Source organism: Sceloporus occidentalis, unplaced genomic scaffold (assembly GCF_023333645.1).
Source record: "Sceloporus occidentalis isolate IW3139 unplaced genomic scaffold, rSceOcc1.0.p SCAF_9, whole genome shotgun sequence".
In the NCBI taxonomy this organism is placed as follows: Eukaryota; Metazoa; Chordata; class Lepidosauria; order Squamata; family Phrynosomatidae; genus Sceloporus; species Sceloporus occidentalis.
The window spans coordinates 38408216-38424642 of NW_028316989.1; the positions used below are offsets into that span (position 1 = coordinate 38408216).

General features: G+C 40.9%; 1 protein-coding gene across 2 annotated transcripts in view; it reads left to right on the forward strand.

Moving 5' to 3' along the window:
* TRIP4 (thyroid hormone receptor interactor 4) overlaps positions 1-16427 on the forward strand; it is a 50378-nt gene that overhangs the window by 17547 nt on the left and 16404 nt on the right. For both annotated transcript variants that reach the window (XR_016282366.1, XM_089538864.1), the window contains exon 11: positions 1811-1902. Coding sequence is in view for 1 of the 2 variants with exons in the window: in XM_089538864.1 (XP_089394990.1) it covers positions 1811-1902 (92 nt within the window). In the remaining variant the exon portion in view is untranslated. The remainder of the gene's footprint in view (positions 1-1810; positions 1903-16427) is intronic.

Consider the following 16427-nt stretch of genomic DNA (forward strand, 5'->3'; position numbering starts at 1 on the left):
CTTTTGCAGGCAGATTCCTCCTTCTGGCCATGAGGCAATGGGGAGATATTCAAAGTCCAGGAAATTTAAAGTCCATTTGCATCTCAGTAGGGACCCCTCTTTTGCAATCCAATATGTCTCCATTCCAGTGAGGTCACAGGCATCTTTGTAGGCAATGAACATCCACATCCCCTGTTTATTGGAAATGATTTTTTTAAAATCACTTTTCTCCTCCTCCAAGCATTCCCTCTTTCCTCTCCCTTTTGTACTCCTGCTTTCCTTGTCTTGTCTTGTCTTCAACTTGCTCAGCTGCCCTTCTCTTGATTTCCATATGGTTTCCATATCTCATATATCTGTGGATCCTAGCACTGAAAGCAAAGTGGATGAGGCAACGTGATGATGCGAACAGGCACTTGAACATCCTTCCTCTGCATTTCAGCTTGAGGCATGACTAAACATGAAGTTAGATTGGCAACACTCTTGAGTTTGACAGTAATGTCTGTTCTGACTAGCGTTCAGATCTAAAGGTCAGATTGGGTTCCAGCATGTGGGCATTTGTTCAGAAGCAGCAGCTCCAGCCTCATGTGCTGTAATCTAAGGCACTTTTGTTCAGCTGGGGAAGGTCAAGAACATAACATGGTGAGAGCTGACAGATCAGGATTTCAAATGTCTGTCTGTCTGTCTGTTCGTGGGAGAGGGTAATAAAGCAGCCCAAGCATACTGAGAGAAGGCAGTCTGTTCCAGTATGGATTGTGCTACCTTAATTTCTTGAAGTGTGGAATTCCATGGAGAACTGGGCTTCTGATCTGTTTGTATGTTATTATGAGTCTTTATATTGTGCTGCCTATGTGCTTGAAAGAGAATGAAAGAACAGGTTCAAGCTCTAAGGAGCTTACACTTGACATAGCAGAGGAAGGGAGGGTAATACAGGCAGTGGAAACTTGAGGTTAGAATCTATGACCATTTCAATTACCTGTGGTTGAGTTTAGGTCTGGGAAGTAAGATGTGGAGTTTCTTCCAAGCACTTCCTGGGGAAAGGTGTATTCTGAGGGAATGAACATACAGGATATTTGGACAGATTCAGGACTTTCATATAGCCTTTTCCTCTGTTCCACTGGTTCTTTTGATCGCAGGTGCTGGTGGTTGGGAACACATTGAATTAACCAGAAAAAAAGAAGAGACCAAAAAAATCTGATGTTAAATAGAATGAATATAATACTTTTTTTTTGTAAATAGCTGATTAATAATACATTTATTTTATGTGGTATTTGGTTATTTATCCCCTTTTCCTACTCTTTTTTTGTTTAGTTCTCTCTTCCTTATTTCTTACTTTCCCCCCCTTATGACTCAAGTAAATATTGCAAATTATGCAAGAATTTAGATCCTATAATCTGAGACACCATTTGGATGGTAGAAAAATGCATTCCAATTAAAGAACTGGGATATTTCTTGGCCCAGCACCTGGACTTTTGGGGACTGAATGTAATGTCTGACCTTTGTTGAGGTACCACCGAGGCCAAAAATTGATCCTGTCCTGGTTGGGGAGCGACACATTAATCTGATAGATGAGGGGGGTTTGGAACTTGAGGTCACAATGGAGAATTGCTTCCAGGATTGTAGGAGTGAAGTGATTTCCCCCAGCACTGTTATCAGACAATGCTTTCTTAAGGAAATGTACACTCTGTCCAAACCATGAAATTAGTAGTTGAAAGCACTGTGGAGAGAGCACACACAAGGCAGCCAAAGGCTAATCGAGACCATGTGGAGAATGGCAGGGCTTGGGGTCACGTGTGTGAGCTTGCCTAACGATTTTCTGTCTTTCTTGCCACAGATTTGGAATTTCCCCAGGATTATCCCTCCGGCTGCCTCCTTGGTTGTGTCTATTTGAATGACTGCTTATCACAAGAGCAATTTAAGGAACAGGTGAGCTGTGCCAAGGTCTACTGAAGTTTGTGATTGATGTTGCTGGAGCACGTTGTTTTGCTAATTTGGGCAAAAAGAAATATTCCCTATCCCCACCCCAACCCCAACCACCATCTAGGTCCAAAACACACTGAGATTGAGACTGCTTTAACTGTCCTAGCTCAATGCTAGGGAATCCTGGGAATTGTCATTTATTGTGGCATCAGAACTCTCCGACACAGGAGGCTACATATTTCACAAAACTCCAGCTCCCAGAATTCCCTAGCATTAAGCCAGGACAGTTAAAGCAGTCTCAAACTGGATTATTTTTGCAGTGTGTTTTGGATCCTAGCTTCATTGATAGTTTCCCTATTTGGATATCATGAAGAGGCTGTGAGAAATAAAGAAAATGTGGAAAACTTGAAACCTATAATTGACCAGATCCCATTATCCCATTATCCTACAGGTCTGGAGCTAACAGGATCCATTACTTCTCTTTTCCTCCTTTCCCTTGAAAGTTTTCCTACACTGTCAGAGATCCCCAGATCTTTCCCATCACCACTTGCTTCTTGGATAAGCAACCTAGTTCCCTTCAGATGTTTTGAACTCCTGGAGTTCTTAAAAATTGTCCATGCTTATGAGAGCACATAAGAGGTTGAAGCTGGGACCTTCTGTTTTCAAGGCACATGCTTTGTGGCCTCTTTCCAAAGCAGCCTCCTGTACTTCCAGTTGCATTGGCAGTCACTGGCTATTTGTCTTTCTAAAAATACAAGAGAAGTGAAGACAAAATGGAAGGGTTTAGACTGAATTAAAAGCAAATCTTCAGTAAACTAGGAAGATGAATTTGTTGCAGAAGGTATTTCTTGGCTTGAGCTCATACTGGAAATTGTTAGCCTGTCTGGTAGATCTAGAACTCGCCCCCCCTTTATTCTTGCATGAAGGTTTGGTGTACAACTGAAACCTTTTCTCTGAGAGCTGTCTCCTTTGCAACTATTTGTATTTGTTTTTGCTGAACCAAATCAGTCCCAGGGAAATCCCTTTCTGAACAATGCTTCAGGCAATCAGTTGGTTTGTTGTTGATTTACACAGACTGCTGCAGCTGGGGCAGCACACCAAGGAGATTCGTGGCAGTGCCTCCTTGGAGAGGGAAGTCTTGTAAAATTTCCCCCCAAAGCTTGTTTGCTCACTTTTGGCAACACTTCGGAGGCAAAATCCTCCATTTGTAACCCCTTTGCAGTCACTGCCTACTTTGGTGTTTTGATCACAGTTTTTTCTCATCTCAGAGGTCTTTTGCCTGTGTGCTTGTGAGGCAGTATCCGTGGGAAGTATCTATTTGTACATGAAGATACGCCATGCTTGCTTTCAGCAGAGTTTGGAAAAGCTCCTTTTTATAATCTACACCACCCAGAATTGGAACTAATAATACATTTTAGTTCTTGCTGTCTAATTTTTTAAAAAATATTTTTAAAAAGAGCATGATGATTTCCACCTGCTGTTTACAAGTGTTTAGTATATTACCAAATGTGTTGGACTATAAATCTCATAGGTCGTATAGTTCCCATAAACCTCAGCTAGCATGGCCACTGTTGGAAGTGGTGGGAGTTGGAATCCATTCTGTCTGGTTGGACGAGGGATGTGTGTGCCCTTTTAGATGTTGTTGGACTGTAATTCCATCATCCTTCACTACAGCTGACAGGAGTTGCAATCCAAAATACCGTATATACTCAACTATAAGTTGACCTCATGTATAAATCAAGGGCAAGTTTTGGGGCCAAAATTATGGATTTTGATATAACTCATGGATAAGTTGAGGGTAAAACCTAGGGGCATTTAGCAAAGGATCTAATGGATGAAGCAAAGCAAAACAATGTCAAAAACTCACAAAATTCCAGCAGACATAGCTCTTTGTGCTCACCCTTAAGGCTGGAAGGATGAGAGAGCAGAGGGGATCAGTGCTTCCAAGACACATTATACTGTTCCCTTTCACCAGGGGATGTTTCCTTCTGTTTTATAAGAGTTAAGATACAGTACGTACTTTGACCCATGGATAAGTCAACTCAGGTTTTTTGGGTCAGTTTTTTGACCTAAATTTCTAGACTTATACATGAATATATACAGTACCTGAAAATCATAGATAGGAAATGACCTTTGTTAGCGCATTTGAGAAAAGATGTTGTACTAGATATAACTCTACAATTACTCACAAGTGCATAGAACCATCTCCATCTTTGCTGCTTCCAGCTAATGTTTAACTTCCTCTAAGAATGTACAGAATGGTGGTTTAGAATGTGGTTGAGCAGTGGTATTGATCCAGGTGTGGCTTTGTCATAGTGAAAACCTTGGCCTGCATCCAGATAGTTGGCAAGCATTCCATGTATACACATGATTTCTGTTGTGCAGCCAAATGGTCCAGAGTTTGCCAGTCTTCAGGCCAGGTTTTTTAGTTCCGGGTTCTTGACTTCTACCCAGATCCATGCTGCCATCAAGCCTTATCCTATTATCAGTATTTGTGTAAAGGTAACATTAGTTTCAGAGAAAGTTTGCTTGGTGTGATAATTTCAGTGTTTGACCTAGGACTCCAGGAGACTCAGGCTCAAATTCCCACTTAGCCAAAGAAACCTGCTGGAGGATCTTGGGCAAACTGCACTCTGTCAGTATGAGATAAGCAGTGGCAAACCTATCAGTCCTTCCAAGAAAACCCTATGATACAGTCTTCATAAGTTGGAGTTACCTTAAAGCAGGGGTTCCCAACCTGTGCTCCGAGGAGCCTTTAGGCCTCTGCATGCACTTCCTAGGTGCTCCACAGCTGCTCCAGGAAAATGAAAGAAATAAAAATTGAATGAAATTAAAGAATAAGAATACATTCTTATATATACCCCTAAACACCATTAACATGTAAGACATAGGGTAGGCCTCTTAGGGGCTCCACCATAGAAGTAAGGACTCCATGAGTCAAAAAGGTTGAGAACCCCTGGCTTAAAAGCACATAACAACACCAATGGCACTGACAACAACAGTCTGTTTCCATTCATCTAAACCAGAATATACACACACACACACACACACACACTTATATATTCTGCTTTTCCACAGTAAACTGTGCCAAAAGTAACTCACAGCCACCAACTTGACAAAAATACAGCATATTTGAAAAGGAAATAGGCATTTTACAAAACACTAGTAAGTTCAAATAAAACAAAGCTGCAATAAACAAAAGATACAATAGTGAAAAAGACAAAATCTCAAACATGTAATGTAATCTGTTTTGCTAAGCCAAAATTAATGAACCAAAAAGACCTTTGTATTGTTCTTATTGTATGTATTCTCATGAGCCACAGCAGCTAGCTTTAAAAACAGTTGGTGAGGGTTCTCACTTGATTATCTCCTCCTAAGATGACTCAAAACGTCAAAGGGGAAATATTGGGGAGTAGGAATGATGGAAAGTTCTCTTTCCTCAGCCTACCTAGGCTTTAGAGATTGGTCCTACTGGTGCCCTCCAAATGCTGTAGTTTCTGACTGTTGGTCTTACTGACTGGGGCTTATGGGAGGTGTCATTTAGATCCTCTTGCTGTTGTGTGCCTTCAAGTCATATCTGATTTATGGTGACCCTAAGATAAACCTATCACAGAGTTTTCTTGGCAAGGTTTGTTCAGAGGGGGTTTGCCATTGCCTTCCTCTAAGACCAAGAAAGTGTGACTTGCCCAAGGCCATGCAGGGGGTCTTCATGGTTAAACAAGGATTTGAACCTTGGTCTCAAAAGGTGTAGTCTAGCACTCAACCCACTACACCATGCTGGCTCCTCCGGAGGGACCAAAATTGGGGAAAGCTGGTTGAAATAATTATCTGAATGGGCCTTCAAGTATCTCTCATGATTCCAAGAGAAAGGAAATGCGCAGCCAGAATTTGGTAATATTTTTTTTTTTTGTGATTATGGAAACTTTGGTACAAGATATTGCCTCCTTTCCAACAGTAACGCCTTCCACAAAAGAAAATTCTTTTAAAAGCAATCATTCTTGGAAGCAGAATAAGTTATGTATGCTGGCACATATATGTCTATGTTCTTAATTTGCAAACCCTTTCACTGTCTTATTAGCCAAAGGCATGCTGCTTTGGGAATCCAAGCAATTATTAATAACCCGCCTGGTTGTTTCAGTCTGAATGGTAAAACGGGATGCAGAGCATCACAAAAGCGTCTTTCCTTGTTTGTTTAATTGTCCCCTCTCTATCCCACCCTTTCCTAAATAAATTTTCCAGCAGTGGAAGAGGCAGATGGAATAAAACTATTACATGCTGAGAAACCAGAAGACACCAGCTTTTTAAAATGAGAGGCTAATATATTAATACACAGCAATAGAACAAAGTGTCAGATCAGAGCTACCCAACACCTCAGTGTTCAGCACAGTTGTTTACATTGGAGAAATTGGATGTTGGATCAAGACATCCGCTTGTGCCTTGCTCTTTTGAGCAAATCTAGTCTTATGCTTGGGAAGCCTGTAATGATGCAAGCCTCTATTTATATTTGTACATCTTCAGTTCAGTCATGTGAGTCATTTTGAGGACACACACAGCTCCCCTTACTCTTTCTTTGCTGCTGCTGCCTAAAAGTGCAGATTGCCTTAGGAGGATCTTATTTTGCACTTCTGACATTTAAAAATTACATCCTCACTCCTTAAATGCTTCTTTTACTCCATTTTATTAGCTTATATACATGTGGAAGCAAGACATTCTTTTTCATTTTTATGTGCCAATGTATTTGTACATATTATTTAGAATTTGTCCATACAAAATTATTATTTTACAAAATAAATTGCTACATTTCTTTCCCTGCCGGGGAACTTGGTAAATCGGTTTTTGTTAACCTGTTGCCTGCCATATGTGTTTCTTGACAACCTCCATCATCCTTATCCAGCTGACTGGGGATGATGGTAGTTGTGATCCAAGTCCTCTGAAGAGTGGCAGATTGAGGAAGGCTGCTGTAAATAATATAGATGGGAATGACTACATAAGTTCAGTATCTGATGTAAGGGCCTATAAAAGAGGTCTGGTAGTTTTGTCTATTGCCAGTGCCATTTCAGAGAGAGGGAACATATATTATGCCTTTTCCTCATTAGATCATGCAGAGGACACCTGACAGCATTCCAAGAGGAATTAGAGCTGATGATAAATACTGAAACAAGAACTAACTATGCATCATGCTAGGTGTTTTGTTGTTGTTGTTGTTGTGTGCCTTCAAGTTGTCTCCGACTTATGGCTTTATACATCACAACATTTGATTTTGTTTTAAAATTCTAGGTAGTTGGTAGGGGGGAGGTGTGGTGGGGGGAGAAGAATTGGGAAGTAACAGTTATACTTCTATCACTACCAAGTGGAAAATCTCAGAAAAGAGAGTAAGTTTTCAGGTTTAATAGAACTCTTTGTCCAGCTAGATGTCTTAGCAAATCATACAGGAGAAGCAACAGGATGGAATGAAGAAGGTATGCTGGTCTTGGTACAAAAAACAGCAGCAACTATTGGTTTCATCAGGTATAGACTAATTAACTCTGAGAGTATGTTGGTATTCAGTATAAGGGTTGTGGAACTCCCTTCTTTCAATTATTTTTATTTTTTAAAACTAGCAGATACTGAGGGGATGTAGAATATTGGCCTTTTTGTCCTATTATATTATTGGTACATTGCCTGGGGGGGGGAATCACACACCAGTGACACAAACCAATAATTTGGTCTGGACATTTTCTTCTCATATATTTGTTTGTTAATTTGCCTGTAGAAGAACCAACACTATGCCAAGGGGTATTGTTTTGAATGAGTGAGGTCACAATATTGCAGAATGCCTACAGTGCTGGTTTAGTTCTATGTGGATTGTGCAAAAAACCACGACTCTGGTGATTTGTCCTATCCTAGTGCATGGGAATTGATTTGATACTGTTCTGGACTTATTTGTCAAGCTTTTCTAGTGAGAGAGAAACATATAGCGGGACACCCATCACCTCTACTTTGAGGTGACCCTAAGGCCTTCCTCCTTTCCTCCTATTTCCAATGTGGTTTTGCTTGTGATTGGTTTTGTATGCAGGGCAGCCAGCATGAATAGCAAGAGAGAGCTTACATCAGAGTGAGATGAAAGGGAAGTGAAGTAGCCTTGCTAAGACGCTCTGTGTCTCCCCTTCAAAGCAGTCAAACCACTTGCCAGCGTGTTTCTGTTATCTGTGAACAGCAGATAGAAAGCTCCCAACAGCCTCCAGGGAAGATGTGCCTATGTTGGGTAGCCTAGCAAGACTGTGGTTTGTAACCTCAGCAGTCAAGACAGCTAGTATGATATTTTTTTTCTCCTTTTCGCAAAGTCATTTTCATTACCAAATCCATAACTATTAGCCGTGGTGGTTTTGCACAGTTCCTTTCTCACCTCTTTCGGCTTGACCTAGCAGGCTTTCCCACACAGACTCTGTGGCTTTTCTAAAAGTACAAGCCATCTGTAACCTGGATGTGAGATGGATTTTAATGATTAATATCCCCACAATAGATTTATAGGAAATGGTTGCACAGTGGATACATAGAAGTAAGATTTTTGAGTTGAGGCCTTGTGAAGAAAGAGAATACTAAAAGGGATTTGCAGTAGGAATGTTTAGAGACAAGATGACCTTTGAAGGCTCATCAAGGCGCCTGGCCTGCTCTGAAAGCCAAAATAATCAAGAGCAGCATCCTTGAAAGAGAAAGTAACACATGGGTGATAATGGTGATGGAATATTCCAAATGTGCCTTAAATGTATTTTAATGTATTTATGTATCTTTGCTCTGGTTGCAAGAAAGTTTTGTACATTTAAACTTTGAACCAGCCAATAGAATGCATGTTAGGGACCTCTTTGTTTGAATAAAGGTAGCCATGTTATTTTATTTTTTATTCGAGGCCTCAGTTTGTTTTTTGGAATTTGAATTCCACTGAGGACTTTGCCGGCAAATAAATTTTTGAATTCTCAGCATTCTGGGTTCTTTTGTCATCTCTGTTCTGTCAAGCTGAGAAAGTCCAGGCTTTTAAGATTCCCACAATAGATGCATTCAAACAATTCCTCTCTTGCCCTGTTTCTTGTTGTTGAGATGTATGTCTTGACTTGATAACCTGATTCCCTTCCTCTTTTTCCACTTTCACAACATCTGAGGTTAGTGTGAAATGCTTGTGCATTTTATTAATCACACACTTCCATATCTCATCTTGTAAGGAGCTCAAGACAGCATATGTGAAACTCCCTTTTTAATCTGCACAACAACTCAGTGAGGTAGGTTGAGCTAGAAGGGAGCCACTGGCCCAGTGAGTGTCTTGGATTCAGTTGGAAGTTGAACCTGCCTTTCCCTAATACCAGTATTATGCTTTAAAGAACAATAGTAATAAATTTTATTTCTTACCCACCTTTCCCCAAGGCCTGGGACGAGGTAAAACATAGATTAAAAATGCAGTGTATAACTAAACAGATAAAACCATTTAAACACCTAGGTTAAAGCTGAATGAGACTACATGTGAAAGGGATCTAGGAATCCAAGTAGACCACAAGTTGAACATGAGTCTACAGTGTGATGCGGCAGATAAAAAGGCCAATGCAATTTTAGGCTGTATCAATAAAAATATAGTGTCTAGATCAAGAGAAGTAATAGTGCCACTGTACTCTGCTTTGGTCAGGCCCCACCTGGGTACCACAATTCAAAAAGGACATTGAGAAACTGGAGCGTGTCCAAAGGAGGGCGACTAGAATGGTGAGGGGTCTGGAAACCATGTCCTATGAGGAATGACTTAGGGAGCTGGGGATGTTTAGCCTGGAGAAGAGAAGGTTAAGAGGTGATATGATAGGGATGTCATATTGAGGGAACAAGCTTGTTTTCTGCTACTCCAAAGAACAGGACCCAGAACAATGGATGCAAGCTACAGGATAAGAGATTCCACCTCAACATTAGGTGGAACTTCCTGACAGTAAGGGCTGTTCGACAGTGGAACACACTCCCTTGGAGAATGGTGGAATCTCCCTCCTTGGAAGTCTTTAAATAGAGGCTGGATGGCCATCTGTCGGGGATGCTTTGATTGAGAGTTCCTGTATGGCAGGGGGTTGGGCTGGATGGGCCCTTGTGGTCTCTTCCAACTCTATGATTCTATGATTCTATGATAGCACATAAATATAAGTTCAAAACAACCATTACACATTAAAATCATCCAGATATAAATTTAAAACATGCAACAAAGTATACCAGTTTAAAATTTAACGCTGCAGTCCTACACTTGTGTCATCATGGCAGCCCCCACATGGACAGGGCCGTACCATGATGGCGTCACCACCGTGCACTAGGGCTTGGGACCATGCAGTTGTTCCTAAAATTCCCAGACTACCTCTTTCTGGGCCTCAGGTCAGGGCTGGGCTGAGTCAGTAATTAGGTTGCTTTGCCAGAAACCCAACTCCCAAGACATGGGATTTGAGCTGATCTTGGAAATGTTATATTTTTGGACAGTAGTTCTCAGAACCCCCCCAGGTAGCATAGTAAATAGCGATGCTGGCTGGGAGGTTCTGGGAGCTGTGGAACAAAAACATAACTTTCCCAAGTTGTGCCACTGCATGGCATGGAAATTGCACCTTGTTAATGCTCCTGTAATCAATAGCAATTGCCCTATTGTGAAAACCAATGGAGTTTCAGCCAAGGTTCCTCCCTTTACCAGTAGGCTTTGTTCTGCTTCTTCTCAAGGAAGAAGCATTGACATATTTTTCTCTGGCTCTGGCACTCAGTCCTTTTGCCACCGCCCCCCCCCCCAAAAAAAAGCCTCCCAAATCCTGATGCATTTATTATTTTGTTTTGTTTTGCTAAAGAGATGTCTTCTTGCTGGAATGGTAAGCAATTTCCTGCAAGAACAGAGAAGAAAATGCCTACTAAGTAATTAATTACCTGTAATATTAGCCTGACAGCTGTGCAGCTTTATGAGGCATGAAAGAATATTGTTCTGTTTTTTTCTGCAACTACATTTGATAGAAAGGGAGCCCATAGCAATAGTTTTTTTTGGTGGGGAGGGGTTTCGGGCTATATGGTCATGTTCTAGAAGAGTTTCTTCCTGACGTTTTGCCAGCATCTGTGGATGCCAGCCACAGATGCTGGTGAAACGTCAGGAAGAAACTCTTCTAGAACATGGCCACATAGCCCAAAAAATCCACAAAAAACTATGGATGCCAGCTATGAAAGCCTTCGACTTCCCATAGCAATAGCTCGTTTGGGATATCACCAAAACCTGATGTCTCCTTGGACTGCAGCTCCCGCAATCTCCACCTGCATGTCCAGTGACTGGTCTTGAGTGGTGATAATGGGTGGTGTAGTCCAATACATTTAGCAAATGCTACTTAGCACCTGGTAATTCTGTAATTTCTTATTGGGGAGAGAAGACTTGCAGTGCTTCTAAGGCTTAGATAGGAGCTGTAGAATAAGTTATGGAAGCCAGGGGATTGCAGAAGTTATTAAAACGACTCAGGGATTCTAGGAATTGTACTCCCAAAAAAGTAATGTATTGCTATGTGCAAAGTTTGAACCCCCAAACTTCCAGAAATCATGAGAGTTGTGGAGGAAATTGCATAGCCTACCCATGGCATCTCAGAAGAATGGGCTGAAGTGTTGTTTTTGATGTTTGGTCCTCCATCACTTACTAAAATGCCTACCTTAGATAGTGGAAGATACCGTTGGTTGCCTTGGCAAATAATCATTTTTATTTCTTGTGAGTTTACTTTTCCTAAACAAATGCCATGGGCACATTTTGTGGTGGTTACACTTTTGTGGTTGGTAACTAGCCTCGAGTTGACCACTACTCATGCCTTGTGGTGATTACATTATGGATTATGTGAAGAAATAATCTATAATGTAATTACCAGATCATCAGGAGACATGAGGTGGGGTGTTATCAATATGCTGATGACACCCAAATCTTTTCTCTATGTCTCCAACTGCTTCAGTGACCAAGGAAGGCATCTCCCCTCTGAATGACTGTCTGAGATCAGTAATGGATTGGATGAGGGAAAATAAACCTAAGTTGAATCCAAATAAAACGGAGGTACTCGCTATAGGAAACCCTGCACCGGGTATAGAGATTTGTTTACCAGTCCTGGATGTGGTCACACTTCCCCTAAAGGACTGTGTCTACAGCTTGGGGATACTACTGGATTCGTTGCTTCAGCTGTCTTCCCAGGTTGATGCAATGGCTAGGAGTGCCTGTTATCAGCTCGGCTGATACTCCAGCTGCAACCCTACCTGGAGCAGAGGGACCTAGAAATGATGGTACATTCACCGGTAACTTCTCGTCTTGATTTCTGTAATGTGCTCTACATGGGGCAACCCTTGCGCCACGTTCGGAAGCTGCAACTGATTCAGAATATGGCAGCCAGGTTGGTCGTAGGTAAAGCTAAATTCGACCCTATTACACCTATATTGAAATCTCTTCATTGGCTGCCTATTAGCTTCCAGGCTCAGTACAAGGTGTTGGTTATTACCTATAAAGCCCTACATGGCTTGGGTCCAGCATACATGAGGGAATGCCTCCTCCCATATAATCCTTCTCGTGCACTCAGGTCCTCTAGGAGGAACCTACTACAGCCAAAGAAAATCATGCTGGTGGTGACTTCCCAAAGGACCTTTTCAGCTGCTGCTCCCAAAATATGAAATGACCTGCCAGAAGAGATCCGCCATATTACATCTTTGGAGGCATTTAAAAAGGTGATAAAGATGGATCTCTTCTGGCAGGCCTTTCCAGACTAACCTCCAACTGAATTAACCAAATTTATCCATTCACTCTTTCAACGCCTCTCCTGATGGTCTCTTGGAATAATTTGACCTGTGTCGATCCTTCATTACAAAATTTATAACTAAGTACACTGTATTGGGCATATTGTATTTTGATGTTTATGTGCAATTTTAGCAGAAGGAGGGAGGGTTAAGGGTATTAGAGGAAATTTTATTATAATAATAAATAATTGTCTGTATATCTGTTTTATTGGACTGTTGTTACCCACGTAGATCCTGGAAGGGAGAGGTAGGAAATAAATAAATATTTATTATTATTATTATTATTATTATTGCCTCTCAGCCAAAAATTATTTATTTTATTTATTATTTTTATTTATTTATTTTATTTCTATGCTGCCTTTCTTTCAGAAAGAGACCCAAGAGGGGCCACAGATAAAACTGATTTCAAATTTTGCAATAAAACTTTTAAAACAGTTAATATTATCTAACTAAAAGCAGTATAAAATGACATAAAACATGCAGAAATTAAAATACATAACTAGAGCACACACCTCATATACTGTAAAAGCTTCCCTCGTTCTATATTTAAAGCCTGTCTCCTCTTTAAAAAAGAACATTTTCTTTAAAACTTTTCTTTAAAAAGAAATTGGATCCTTGGATTGGAACTTGCCACACAAATCATAGGCCAGAACTCTTGGAGGATGGGAAGAAAACACAAAGGTACCATGTGGTGTGTTGGATTTGCACAAAGGTTGGCTATCCTCCACTTCTTGCTGCCAGCTCTGCATCAACTCCAGCTCTCCATGGAGGTACCCAAGTGTTGAAATGTAGTAAATTACTGAGTGAGAGCCTACAAAATTATACATGCCAGCTATGGCAGACAACCCAGGAAGGCAGAGTTGGATGATTTCATTCCAGCTTGAATCTTGCCCATGCCAGGAGTAGGGAACATCTCCTGATACCTGTGAGGACTGGCAAGATTTATTGTGGCAGAACCTTATGCAGGCTAGAGCCCACTCCATCCAGTCCAAATTCCATATTCATGGCCTGGTTGCAGACACTTGCTATAAGCAAAAGCACTGGCTTAATGCACACTTGCATCTGTGTACCCTATAGCTGAAATGCCAGCACTGAAAAAGCATGTATTTGTTACACAGATACTTGTCAAGATCAGCTTTACAAAAGTGAATGTGGAAATAAAGAGAGAGGCTTCAAGTGGCTAGGTTGAGAGCTCTTTTGCTTTTCTCTACAACTTTAATTACGATTTCCTGCTGTAAACACTATGCTTTATTACTTAATACTTGCATCACTTTGTATACAATTTACAGTTCCTACCCTTGACATCTCCACAAAAACAACAACCTAGAGAGCCTTTAGGGCTGAAGGGTGGGGTATAAATACCCTAAATAAATAAATAACCTTCCCTAAAAGTTAGTCACTAGGAGTTCAGATTAGCTTGAAACACATCCTAGATGTTCAAATAAATCCCATCCATCCCCAGAATACCTAGAAATTACAACCAGACATCACTTCCACTTGTGAGTTTTGGGTATCAATAAGGTACCAATAAGGAAAGGTAAGGACAGGTGGGTGAACATCCCCCCCCCCCCAGTTGCCTACTTTCATACAAATGGAATGGTGTTATATTTGTTTGCAGAATCTTGTTTCTGACTTCTAATTTTTCAGTTGCAGATAAATGAAGGTAAGGTGTCTAGCTGAATTGGTTTGTTGTGTCTGTCAGTTTCACAGTAGCACTACAGAAAGCGTTGACTTGGATATTGGATACCAAATTTAATCTCCTGAAACACAAAGTCTCAGTTTTTCTTCTTCTTCTTTTTCCCCTCCTTAATAAAGCAGGTTTTTTTAGCCGTCAGGGCTGTGGCGTAAGGCTTGAAAGTGTATTATCAGTACCTGATTAAATCTTAGAGGGATGTATGTTTCAGTGTGTGTGTGTGTGTGTGTGTGTGTGAGAGAGAGAGAGAGAGAGAGAGAGAGAGAGAGAGAGAGAGAGAGAGAGAGCTGAGTATATTAACTTCTTAAATTGCTTTAGGCTTAAAGGTGAGTCAGGTGATTAGCCCAGTTTGCCCGATAGTCTATAGCAGTTTTCCAGGGTGTCAATCTGGCTACAACTTGATATCAATTTTACTGGGAATGCTGAGGATTAAACCCATACAAAGCCCATGTTCTACCACTGAACTCTGCCTGTTGCCCTTAGGCATACCAGTTGTCCAGGTGCAGTGCCCAGCATAGTTTGCTCTGCCTACTTCTGACTGGGAGAAGTAAAATCAATTGAATGAAACAGAAATGTAGCATTTGCTTAACTTGTGGAAAGTCATCAGATTGTGTGTTGTGTGTCTTCAGGTTGTTTCCGATTTATGGCAACCCTAAGGTGAGCCTGTCATGGGGTTTTCAGGGCAAGGTTGGTTCAGAGAAGGTTTGTCATTGCTTTCTCCTGAGGCTGAGAGAGTATGACTTGCTTCATGGCCAAGTGGGAATCGATTATTGCAGATATGCTGCTTATGAGTGAACTAGCATTCCCTAAGTGGTTTACAATCTGTAAGCCAATTGCCCCAATAAGTTGGGTACTCATTTTCCCAACCTACAAAAGGGTAGAAGGCTGAGTGGACCTTGGAGCCCTATTTAGGATTGAACTTACAATGTTGTGGCTGTAGTATCAGCATTTAACCACGGTGCCATCAGGGCTCCTTACTTTAGTTTATTGAATCCATTATTATTTAGATTATTGTATCACATTATTGCATCCATTTTAAATACAATTCATTTTATTATGACCTATCTTTTTTTGTTTTGGTAAAAATAGATGAGCATGCCTTTTCAGACTTTTGAAATGTTCACAGACCAAAACATACAGGTCTGTAGACAGTTGTAAATGCTGAGGCCCCAAAACCATAAAATACCAAAAGTCAGTCTGGACCTTTTGATGCCATGCTGAAGTGCACACAAGATACACATAATAACCAAACACAGCAGCAGTAACTGCTACTCAGAGCCTTGCCAGGTTTGCTGTAATGATGCAGTTAGGACATTTTAGTTTCTGGTCTTACAGAGACCCCACCTTTATTATTTTCTTTATTTTTTAAGATGATAAGGTGTATTGATTCAGTCAGTGCTCTGCTAGTTAGTTTGGACTTCCTCCTTGTTTTTAGCTGGCAATGAATCTCTGGCTTCATCTTTCGAGAGCTGATGTGCTTTGAGTTTGGTTGAACATCAAAGTGTCTCCCCTGTTTTAGTCCACAGGCTGTCTCTCTCTCTACCCAACATGTTCTGTGGAAAGCCAGCTGTGATGTCTGTCTTAACAGTCTAGCCCTTTTCAGTTTCCCTGCGTGAGAAACAAAAAGGCAGCTGACTGAAAGAGCTCTGTTCTCTGTAGTTGCACTGTTATTCTGAATCTCCTTCAGAGATCTGAAAGCAGCTCTCAGAGGGATGTTCACTCTGCTAATATTTCCTGTGGCTGCATTTCTGGCACAATTCAAAGTGCTTTAAAGCCCTAAAGAGTATGAAACTTGTCTACCTGAAGGACTTCAGTCTGCTTGAACTGTAAGAAGGCAGAGACCACTTGCATGTAGTAGAATTTTGCACTGTTTTTTTCAAAGCCATATCCCGAAGAACAAAGCGAACAATTTGTGGCACTCCGACGTTAGCTCTTCTCTCTCTCTCTAACAAAAGACAGAAACAATCTTTTACAGAAAGAATTAATTTTATTGCTGTTAACAGCAGATAGTATATTTGTGACAAAACAAAAAGAGGGGACAAAGATGGTTTCTTAAAAATCTGGA